This window comes from Pithys albifrons, chromosome 1 (genome assembly GCF_047495875.1).
Source record: "Pithys albifrons albifrons isolate INPA30051 chromosome 1, PitAlb_v1, whole genome shotgun sequence".
In the NCBI taxonomy this organism is placed as follows: Eukaryota; Metazoa; Chordata; class Aves; order Passeriformes; family Thamnophilidae; genus Pithys; species Pithys albifrons.
Genome location: NC_092458.1, coordinates 56,047,848 through 56,060,282, shown reverse-complemented (window position 1 = coordinate 56,060,282; position 12,435 = coordinate 56,047,848). Strand labels below are relative to the sequence as shown.

Sequence of the window (12,435 nt, the reverse complement as noted above, 5' to 3'; positions counted from 1 at the left end):
GCCTTCATTTGAAAAAACACAAGATTTCCTGTCAGGTCAAAAATTTCTTTTCTGTAAAGTACAGCTCCACGTAGGAGGTCTCCATTTATATTCCTTTAGAGTCTTGATCTATAATGTGAGGGAACAATGTTGAAGCTCTTCAGTTGTGATGATGGAAGCTGGGAACTTTCAGAGCATTGCAGGATTGAGTCATTTGTGTCATTTGTTTTAATAATACATTAGCTTTACATTTTCAGCATTGCAAACATCAGTCCAAACAATAGGCTTTTGAAGTAGCCAAATAGTTTTATTCATGTTTACAAACTGGAAACCTACAGCAGTGATATTGTGATATGTCCAAGTCTAGAGGGTACGTCAGTGAATTTAACTGATACCACCAAGTTTGTCCTGACTTGCATCTCATCTCCTCCCACTTCTTTCTGTGCTCTCCCTGGCTGTCCCCACCATGCCCTTTGAGTTAGGCAAGGATAAGGTAGTGATGCAAAAGAAATGTGGTTCCTTTACCAGGCAAGTTGACTGCTTCTTGTGTTCTCTTACAGTATTGCAGAAGGGCTGGAACTTGATGGATTTCTGCAGGAGAGTTGTTTTTCTTTCTCGTAATGTAGGGGAAGGCAAGTCTGAAAGTATATGTATTTAGCCTATCTAGGATATGTTTTCTTCTATAATAAGGTTGGCTAATGTTCCCTGACCTTGCTTTATGCTTTGTGACAGTGACATTCCCATTGGTTCCTCTTTCATGTGATGTTTTCAGACATCTATTTCTATTTTTATCAATAAGCGAGTAGCTTCTAGGCTTACGACTTTCAGCTGAGAATAACTCATGCTACTGCTGTGATCATTCTGTTGGATCACAGGTTTATTGTTTTGATGAACAAATGAGCCAACTATGCAGTAGATTTGTTAATCTCTGTCTTCAGTAATTTATATGGAAAATGACATGGTAACAGCAGTATAAGCTGTCTAATTAAATTTCTCTTGTTTTTTCCAAATGAACTTCCATTTTAATAAGAATACTATAACGTTAGTTGTTGAAAACAGGCCCTCCTTGCACAATTTGACTGAGTTTTGTATCTGACTTATTACTCTATTATTTCTGCTGCTTCCAGAGATCATGCAGTTATGCTGATTGAGGAGTACCAATGAATGCCCAGTCATAGGAGGTGAAAATATTACATAGATAAGGAATACAAAAGATGTGAAGAAGGCAATGATACCAAAATCCAAAGCAGTGGTCTGTTAGTGCCATAACACCTCTAAAAGTTATATATTTAAGTTTGTGTTGTAAGCTCCCGTTATTTTCAGTGAAATCAAGACTATTAGTCACCAAATCCTGCAGTGAGAACTGAGGGGCTCTCACTGAAGCTCGCAGATCTTTCCATAAAGATTTAAAAAACAATAATAAAAAGTACCTTTAAAATACCTTTTAGAACCAGGAACAGTGCATGTGTTGTCACAGGAAGTTGTAGAGGCAGATAGGATGAAGAATTTCAGAAGGGTGTTACACACATTTGTGGGTAAACAGACATTAAAGCAAATAAGAGATCTACCCTCCAATATCTTTGAAGATATGGCTGTAGGTGCTGGGTGAGTATGAGTGGGACAGACTACTGGTAGTGGCTAGATTTTTGTGTTTTCCCCAGGAAGCATCTCCAGCTGTTGTAATGAGGGATGGAACAAGTAGCAGGTTCAGTAGATTTAAAGACACAGGACAGCAGTTCTTAAGTTCTTATAAGTTCTGCCATTTGAGGGACCTGTCCCCTCATGCTGACTCTAAAATGAGTCAGGAGTGAGGTGATTGGTTTGGTCTTTGAGGTATAATTTTCAGCAGTATTACGAAGTTAGGCATATTAATCTCATGCCAAGAGTCTAGATGATTTTCCAAGGACCACAAATAGCAGCTGTAAGGGGAATATTCCTAAACTGTTACTAAATTCAGCTCCTCACGGTATCTAGGCCAATCTCTACAGTGTCATCCTTCCTGTCAGTCTAATTGAGTAAAAGAAGTTCCTTATTGCAGCTTTGAAAGGTCTTGTTTTCTCCCTGATTTGCCTGTGAGACAACCTGCTTTAAGTAAAGCACTTGTGAAAGTCCAACAAATGAGTGAGATGTGTCTGTGTCATACATACAACACAGTAGACTGTAGCTTAGTTGGTGGTCTTTGTCCATCTTTAGGCATGTAGGTCGTGTTGCAGATGAAAAGACTTGGGTGCCCTTCTAAGGATAAAAAATAATATAAAATTGGAAGTCACATTATGCAGCCTTTTTAAAATGTATAAAGTTGAATTCCAAATGATCTGAATGTACTGTGATATGATTCAGTGCAATAATTTACCTTTTTTCATCTATTGTAAAAATTAAATTTGATATTCACTGCTTAAGCCAGGTAATTCATTTTTAAACTCTTTTTTTGCAGGTTTATCTTTCCTATCCATCCTTCTTTCAGAATTGTAGTCTTAGCAGAACCTCCTATCATTGGAAGTAGTACCCAACAATGGCTGGGTCCAGAGTTTTTGACACTGTTTCTTTTTCACAATGTTCGATCTTTAAGCAAGAGTGAAGAAATGGAAGTTATTACAAAAATGGCAAGTATATTCAGTATTTTAGGCACTTACTGACTATTGCTTACTGAACAGGATTATTTGCTACATAAAAAATATATTGCTATTTCAGTGTAGCATAAAGGAGTTACTTTTCAAATCTTATCAAAGCAGCATATCTGCTTATATTTTAATGGTATCATTCTTATTGTGACATTAAATGATGCTGTAATAAGAAAGTACTCTTCATCATAAAGCAACTGCAGCAACTGTATACTCATTGTGTGCAGAACTTGCATATCTTGCAGTAAGATTAATACTGTTACTAATACTGTTTTTCTTTCAACCAGATTTCAAATGTACCCAGTGTTGCTGTGGAGCAGTTGTTGTCATTAACACACAAGCTTCGGGACACAAATGATGCCACAGTAAGCTCTTTTCATTTTTTCCCCCTTGAATTTACTAACTCCTACTCTGTTTCAGCAAAGGCTGGGTGAAACATGCTAAGCTATAGTGTTATTTCAAAGGCTGGGTGATTGAAAAACCAGCCCCAGAAAGTTATTGCTGGCAATTATTGCACTGCATAATCTGAACTTTTTTGATTTATGATGTACATATTTGGAATCTGCATAAGTAAAGCTTTTAGGAATTTGCCTGAATTCCAGAGAATCAAGAAGAACAGTACACATGTTGCCAGTGAGTTTGGATATGTGACTCACAGTGAAACATGCTGAGGTGCCTTTTGAATAGGTATGGATATAATCCTGTTTGTTCAAATATGTTCTGATTACTTCACTTTAGTAATTGAAAATTCGATAGATGAATTTATTAGGACTTTTTGAACAATAGAAACTACCTAGACATGATAAAATGCCAGTGGGCAGCCACAAAGACTCAGGGAGGGAAAGCTCCAGAACTCCTGGCTGCTTTACTGCTATAGGCTATTCTATTAATGAAGTCATGTCAAGAAAAATAAGTTCTGCTGGCAAAGTGACCCTAAAATTCCTTAAAAAGGTGCAGTTAAATCATAGAGAAAAGAAAAAGAAATTATTGCTATGGCAACTAAAACACTGCATGTTTTTGATGTAACTAAAATGTAAGACATTTTTATTGGAATCCAGAAGTTTAACTGGTATGCACATCTGTTGTCCTTAGTTTTTATGATTTTAACATGGGTAATAGTTTTTACAGTATTACTGTTTGAGAAGTTGACAAGAGGCTATTATGCTCTTCTGAGCTTAAAAAAAGTTAGTAAAAAGGTTGACTTTTAGGTACACCATTGGGACAGTGTTGTTATTGTTATCTATTTAGCTTCCTATATCTAATGTATAAGTGTATTGGTTTTGACATACTTAGAGACATACCATGCCTGAACAGAGCATTACAAAAATCCTTTCCAAATACGGACTTGTTGGTATCTGTAAAATTGTGAAAGATCTCAATGAATTACAATGATGTTGGATGAGAAGTGAGTCACAGTATGGTTTGAGGGAGGATTCTTACAGATAAGCAGTGACATGAGACATGTTGGGGATAGCACACCTGTGCAAAGAGCTGAAGTGTGTGCCTTCTGTATGTTATGCTATTTATAGAGTTGTCTAAGTAAATAAGCCTCTGTCAGAGATTATCCTGAAATATTAACCATTGTTTAAAGGGATTTTCTTAACAATAGAATACCTGTAAACTGTTCACTCTGTGGGCGTTGTCTGCGTCATTGTAATTGTTTGCTTGATTTACAATAGAATCTAGAGACCACAATCAATATCCTGTTGAATTAAATGCCTCTTAGATTGTCACTAACCCAATTTTGAGTTTCTGGTTGTTCAATATAAGAAAACTCAAACTAGATAAGACAGGAGGAAATTTTCTTCCCAAAATTTTAAGAACCAGTTACATATATTCAGAAGGTGTGATGCAGTTTTTCCTCAGTGGTCCTGTTCCTCTATAGTTATTTATTTTGGTGTAGGATCTAAAGCTATATATTATTTAGAATTTAAAATGTCCACATCCCTAGAGACTGGATTTAATCAAGATGGCACAATATATGAAATTCACTTCCTTGTTTCATATGCCCAACTGCCTTTCTCCATTGGTGCAGTCTCATAGGTTGTGATTTATTGCTTATCTGCCAAAGCATACTCTACTTGGGAACCTTTCAGCTATTGAAGACACTTTTCTAAAGAGAATATAATCTCCAAAGGCAGCGAGGGTTCTGGCTAGTAAATAGAGATACCAAGGATACAGCACTGCCCCTCTCTCTTACCCTTACTTCAGGTGTGGCTGAGCAGGTCTTGGAATAACACATGAAATGCCATCATTTACATCACAGTGTCCACAGTGTTGGGTGGTAAACTGTGATTGTTTAGAAGATGCTTCACAATCTTCTGTCAGTGAAAGCAGAAGGAGAAGGAGTAGTAATCTTTGCAGTTAGCCCAATGTAAATAATTCTTGCTTGTTGCTCAGAGCTATACTAAATGGTATTATTCTTTGCTTTCTTGTAATTTGAGAGAAGTTTTGTAGAATTTCATAAAGCTGATTTTTTTATATATATAAATGCCTTTTTGTCAAAACTGTAGTTTTTCAGGGGAAGGAACTGGTGTCAAGACATTCCTCAGCTTAAAAATTAATAAGGGGGGGGAAAAGGCTCTGAAGTTCTTAAGTATTGCTTTTCTCTGTTCTTCCCTCTGGATGTCAAATTTCATTTTTTTTTCCCAATTGAAGCATCATCATATATTAAGCTAATTTTAATGCAGTTAGAAATCATTTATATGAACCCAAACAAAACATTTTGAAATTACCTAATTAAAACATTTCACTTGACCCAGGCAAAGCATGGCGTGACTTATCAGATCATACTCATTGTTGTGTGTTTCCTGCTAAAATAAGGAACTTGTTTGTATTAGATACTTTCATCCGGTATATAATTATAGAATGCTTTCTTTCTCATTCTTTACATGTTTCTTTAAAAATATGGTCACTGGTTTTGAGGTTCTGTTTGTTTGTTTTTTAAATTTTACTCTGTGTGTTTGAGGTCAGCCTTACCAAGCATTGAATAGTTTCTGTAAATCTTTACTGAATCACGTCCAGTTTTTCACATTTATTTTAGCATGTGGACAACAGAAAAGGACACAGTGTTCCAATTATGGCCCGCCCAGAAGGCGTTTGCAGAGGTGATACAATCTCCTTACAGCTGCCCAGTGTTGTCTTGTTTATATGTCCCGGAATCCTGCCAGAGCATTACATGTGGAGCTCATGTTCAGTTTGTGAAGAGCAGATGAGTTTTTAGCACATTGATCCTTTTATGGTGGCTGATCTCTTTGTTATTGTTAGTATTGTTTACTGTTAGGTTTTATATGGTGCATAAAATTCAGTTCACAGCCCATTTTTAATTCCTGTTGCTTACCAAGTAAAATCATAAGGCTACTCTTTTGATGATGTAATGATTGCCATGACAGTGACTTATTGCAAAACATACAGAATTACAGGCTTGCCTATTAAAAAGCTCAAGTTGCTGTAGAAGGCACAGAGGGAGAAAAGCTGAAATAATTCCTTTTGGATTGCATTTTTTAAAGTAAACAATCTTTAGGCAGAGGAAAAGGATTTCACTCAACAAGCCTTTAAGGTTTATGGTGAAAGACCCTTTGTTACACACAGCACATGGTTTATATAAGGTTAAGGCTACGTTCTCTTGGCTAAGTTGAACTTCACACCATCAAACTACAAACTCCATATCTCACAAGACCAATGTTTAGATGAACTCATCCTGGATGTTTTCAGGTACATCTCAAGGGTCCACTGTGATAGTTGAAGTGTTCTTATGAGGAACTTCTGGGGAGTCACTGAGAACTGCAGCTGTGGCTTTGTTGATTCTTAGCTGATGGCTGCTCCAGTATCACAGGATTGATGCAGCCTGGATTGTTCAAATGTCCATTTTCTGAAAGAAACCCCTCAACAATTTTTCTCCTGACTTGTTTCATTTAAATCCATCACACAAGTTCAGTAATTAAACTCTCTTGTATTTTCTGACAGGCACAGTCACTGGCTTCATTTTTATCTACTCGACAACTATTGCGAATTTGTCGTCGACTGTCACAACATCCAGATGAAAGCCTTTATGATGCTGTTAATAAAGCCTGCCTTTCCAGGTAGGACTGCTAGTTTTGGTGAAAGTTCAAGAGCTTCTTGGTCAGTTGCTAACATTCAAGATAGCTTTCAATGTGTTTTAGTAGATAATACAATTTCTGTCTTGCTTCTTGAAATCTGTCATTTTTCAAAAAATATTTCTGGTATTCTTAAACCTGAAAGGTGAATAGAAAAGTCGTACTTTTTTCTCATCTTTATGAAGATACTTCATTACATTATATAAACTAGGTTACAATTATCGACATAGCTTGACTATCTCAAAACACTCAAAGCAGAGCCATATTACTATCTAGTATAACTGATGTTTTGTGAAGAGTTGGTTAAAAGAAGTTATGAACATCTAGGTTTTGGGTTTTTTGGTTTTTTGTTTGTGTGTTTCTGTTTGCTTGCATTTTGGTGGATTTTTGTTTGTTTTTTGTTTTTCCCTCCTCTTTGGAAAAGAAAACAAATTATTATCAAAAGGTTTGGAAAAATGAAAGGGCCTAGTTCTGGACAACTCAGAGCTCACTCATTCTCTTTGGAACCTGAAGTCCAAGTCAACTGGGTCAAGAGAAAAGGTGCTTCTGAAAAAACATTATTTCTATTGTAGCTCTTACTGGCATATGAATGACATGCCTCCAGTCCTAATCTATCCCCCATTACAACCCTATTTCAATATATGGTAACACTGAAACCTTTTAAAATGAATGTGCAGCCGTAAATGTAGTTCATTGCCTGTGAAAGAAGCTCAATTCCTATTCTTTAGGAATAGGTGAATTGTGGAACACTATTTGAATGTGAAGTGAATAGATATTTGGGGTTTGGAAGTGTAAGTAAATCTTCATACTGATTTTAGATTACAGAAAATGCTGAAAACTTTAAAAATGCTTAAAAGACAACCTGCCTATTATTCCTCCTGTTTTAGGTTTTTACCAAATCTCGCCAGATCGGCTTTACATAAAAATCTACAGGATTCTGGCATTGAAACGAGTCCAGATGACACAAAGAAACTAGAGGAAAAGGACTACACATGTAAGCTTGTGCTTTCTTTTTTTCTGCTTTTAATGAATGTTACTTAGATTGTTGAACATATAAAGGTGTATTAATTATCCTCAAAATTAAATGTAATTTGCTTCGGTTATGTCTCTGTTCTATTGAATGCATTGTTGCTCTCAGTATGATGATGCTATTTTATTGTCTGCTGTATTCCCAGCTCACAGAATTTTGTTCTCCTTCATGTTTAAGTGTTTCTCAGTCTGTAAGATCCGTGGTCTCAGGCTCGCTAGTACTTCTTTTCTTTTCATCACTGATAGCTAGTCTTCTGTACAGTTACAGCCTTGATTTGATCTTAAATATTTCTTTCTCTCCCCTGTTAAAATCTACACTTTTCTCATTGGGACTCTTGTAACGTTGTGCTATCATATGCTTTCATTGTGGTGCACACTTCTTTGTTAGTTTCTCTTCTTTTTATTCTCTTTAAATTGCTATGGTTGTTTCATGTCACCTTTATCGAGCAGGTCTTTGTTTCTTTAGCTCATCCAATTTGGACTCGTCTGTAGTAGCCTTCAGGGCTATGCATGTATTTCTGCTTCTGCCATTTTCTTACTTCTACTTTCTTATTGATGTATGACCCTCTTTATGCTAGCTGTCTATCTTTTCATATCTTCTGTCAGGCAGCACACTGTGAGCAATTTGCCATTTTCCATTCACGGAATTTTTCCTTTACTCTGCTTAACCAATGTTATCTCTGCTCTCATTCTTCTGTATGTTTGTTCTCTGTTTTCTCATGTATTTGACTTCTGTGTTTTTACTGTTAGGTCTTTGCAGTGGTAAACACATACTTGGTTTCAATTCATGTGGATTCCATTTTATAGATTTAATTTTGTGTATGTATATACAAAAGTACATATATAAATACAGAGAGATATTAATGTATATATTAAAGTTTTTATTACATACAGCATAATATATATGTGCAGCCATATGTATATGTATGTGACTATAAACATATGGAGCCATTTATTTATTATTCTATCTCTAATTTACATTTTTTGTATATACAAAAATGATATATAAAATGATTTGAACTCCTGCTAGTTGTATGCTGCTACCTGCTTACCTTTGTTTTTTTTTAAATCTGGACACATCCCTTGAATTTTCTGTATTTCTCTGTTTCATGCTGTGAAGATGAACAACTGAAAACATTTGTCTAGAAATGGGGCTATTTTCAGTTTTACACCATACCAGATTAAGAAATTAGTAGCAAAAAAGTGATTACTGGTTTTATTGCATTGATAATTATTATTTACACTTAGTTGTTATTTTCCTATGGACGGAATTTGGGTTCTTTTCATCTAAAAAAATTTTATAATGTACTTTTTCTCTCAGGGCTGTAGTTGAATGTTATTTCAACTAGCACATATTTAGCCAGTTTTCAGCAAAATGATAAACATGGCATGTTCTGCCATTAACCCATTGGAGCAGAAATGCAGTGCTGAAAGGGAGATCAGCAGTGGCTCTGCACTGTTGCCGTGGGTTGGCTCCCACTCTCAGCGGACCACCCACACCACCACTGGTTTGCTCACCTTCACGCCTCACTCCACAGTGGGACAGGAGGAGAGAGCAGGAAGAACGAGAGTGAGAAAACTTGTGGGTTGAGGAAATATAGTCTAACAGTATTGATGATATTCCAATAATACAATGAGAGTGTGAAAATAAACCAAGGCATCAGTCACAGCTTCTGGTTTTTCTTACGGTATTTTTCCCCTAGATCACCTTTCATCATTTATTGTAATACACTTCTTTGCAGTTTTAAAGGGAATTCAAATTTGTGATAATGCAAGCTCTTGTTAACAGATGCTCTTCCAAGTGTTCTCTTTCTTTAGACAGAAATCATTTACTGAAAACCACAACCTCATTAAAATTTGTAAATCATTACTTGCGAGTGTTGGGTATTGATTGCATGTCTGATTAGGGGATGTTGTAAGTAATGCATTTGCTTTTTTCCTGAAATATGTCTAGGTGAAATAAACAATGGGATTCTGAAGATAGGGTCTGTGACAATGCCAGTTTATAACTCAGCTGAGAAAATGAAAGTGCCTGATGTTTTGTTTTATGAGAATGCACAAGTAAGTACAAATCTCTGACTCTGAGTTACAGCTTTTTTTAAATGTGTGCTATACTAACGTGTATGCAATGTGTATAGTTAATAAGATACTAACTAAATTTTAAGGATATTATTTCGGAAGTAGTTTCTTTAAATTTTTCCTGATGGATTTCGTGGCCATTGCCAATGTGTCTTCATCCCTTTGTGAAGAGATTATAACAATCCTATTGAACATTCATAAAATATGAAGTAACAGAGTCTGAACTGAATTTTATTCAGAATTATTTGATTAGATGTTATGTTGAGTGGTTTTATTGCTGTTTGGCTGCTGTTGGACTGACCCACTCTTAGGGGCTGGATTGTTGATTGCATCCTGGGACTGTTTTACAAACCTGTTGCATGAAGTTTTACCTCCTTGTGATGGATTGACCTTGTCCTGATGCCTGGTGCCCACCAAGCCTCTCTATCACTCCCCCTTCTGAGTTAGACAGGGAAGAGAAAATAAGATAAAAAATGACTCTCAGGTTGAGATAAGACAGTTTACTAAAGCAAAAGTGCAAGTTTGCATGTGCACAAATGAAGAGAAAAAACTTTTAATTTTATTCTCTACTTCCCATCAGTGAGCAAAGTCTAGCCACTTTCTGGGAAGCAGGGATTCAGTACATGTGCCAGTTGCTCTGGAAGACAAACATTGTAAATAATGAATGTCCTCCTTCCTCCTCCTTTCCTTAGCTTTTATAATATGGTATGGAATATCCCTTTGGTTAGTGGGGGTCAACTTGCCTGGGTGAGTCCCCTCCCAGTATCTTGCCCATTCCCAGCCCATTGATGAGGGGAATGCTGGGGTGAGTGCTGATGCTGTGCCAGCTCTGCTCAGCAGTTGCCATAACACTAGTGTGTTGCCAATACTTTTTTAGTACCAGAGGAAAGCACAGCACTGTGAGGGCTGCTGTGGGGAAAAGAACTCCATCTCAGCCAGAGCCAATACACTCCCTTTCATTAGAATTAACATACCATGTTTGAAAAGCAAGGCAAGAGTAATTAGTAATGTAATTATTAGATATGGTTATTCATTATTTCTTTTGATTAGTTATCTTATTAATTAGTAATTATTGTTAATTAGTTTCTAGTAGTAGTAGTGAAGAATAAGAGTGATTAGTGAACACAAGAAAAAGGAAGGGCTTTATGACTGGGGGTTTTTTGTTTCTATTTCCCCTACACCCCTTTGTAGAGGTAGGTGTACAGAAGCTTTTGTCTCCATCTAGCATGGAAACCTCAAAACTGTCAGACAGGTATCCTTAGGAAGAGATTTACCCTCCAGGTTACCTCTAGAATATTTTGCTACTGAAAGGCCACACTAACTGTGTGATCTTGTCAAATGTTTTTCTTTTAGTGACCTGGTCTGGGTTTGCTTCCTTTTTCTTTCCCATTCTTTTTTCCTGCCTCATTTGCAATTTCTCCACAGAAAGACTATGCTACGTGGGTATCACCTGCTGAAGGTGATGATAGAATATGCAAGGGTAACAGATGACAGACTTCTTCATCTTCCCCACTAACATTTCATGTGAAGTTTTATTCTGTGTTGCCATTTTGATAAATTACATAAATTGAACCTGTTGGAAATGAAATCCTGAGTTCTGCTAGCACTTACATCTGCATTGCTTTTTTCCCCCTTCTTGCTTATAGCTTCAGAAAACTGTACACAACCTGTGTTCAGATGTTATTTAGGGAACCTATGTTAAAAATGCTTCAGAAAATGACTTGCTCTGTATCTGTTGCTGGTAGTTATGCCCCCTGAATACTGAAGGAAACAGCAACCAAATACCAGTCAGATATTTTTTTGCCTGTCTCTGTTTGGTCTTGAAACAGTTCATGTTCCAGTGAAATTTGATATTGCTGTGGAGCATTGCTGTTAGTCCACAACAAGTGGCACAGGGATGGGAATAATGTTTTAGGTAATATGCCAAGCACCATTTTCATGCCAGGTGTTGGGGAACATGGATTGATAAAGGTGAAAGGTGACACAATATGGATATGTCTAGTTGCAAGTCCTTTGTATAAGTAACTAATATTAAATGTGTGCATGCATCATCATACCGTGCTGAAAGAAAAGACGAGTAGTACCTCTTGTGGCTAAGGTGCTTTGCAGGGGAACCATAATGTATGCATATTTACTCAATTTAGGATTAAAAAAGAAATCAGAAGGATGTATTTTGTCCTGGCAATAAGATAAAAATGTAATCAGTGTGTGTGGTGAACTGACTTCCTATAGTTTATCCTGTATCTGGTCAAAATTATTCCCATCAGTTATAAATTTCAAGTATATACACATGCCAGAATATATAATAATTTGCCTTGAAGTACTCTCCTTAAATCATGAACTGAGTATTCAGGAGTCTTTTGACATGCCTGGTTAGGATTTTGTGGTATTGTGCTCTATGTATAAGAATTTCTTTCCCCACCCCCAGCCTGTGTTCTAGAGAGATTTGGAAATGTAAAGTATCCTTCACAGAGAAACAGCATTTCTATGCTCAGAAATTGCAGGCAGGCTACAGATTTTTAATTATTTTCTTTTTTAATTAAGTACTAGAGATGAGATGATAATGTGAAAAACTATATATGTTTATTTGAAGGCGAGTGTTCATTTCTCTAAGTAGGCTGACTGACCTA

At 36.4% G+C, this 12,435-nt stretch overlaps 1 protein-coding gene across 1 annotated transcript in view; it reads left to right on the top strand.

The window, feature by feature from the left end:
- Nucleotides 1-12,435, top strand: part of VWA8 (von Willebrand factor A domain containing 8) — a 184,299-nt gene that overhangs the window by 64,336 nt on the left and 107,528 nt on the right. The window contains 5 exon segments of the mRNA XM_071550531.1: nucleotides 2,414-2,582; nucleotides 2,888-2,965; nucleotides 6,567-6,682; nucleotides 7,585-7,691; nucleotides 9,681-9,787. Coding sequence (XP_071406632.1) covers nucleotides 2,414-2,582; nucleotides 2,888-2,965; nucleotides 6,567-6,682; nucleotides 7,585-7,691; nucleotides 9,681-9,787 — 577 coding nt within the window.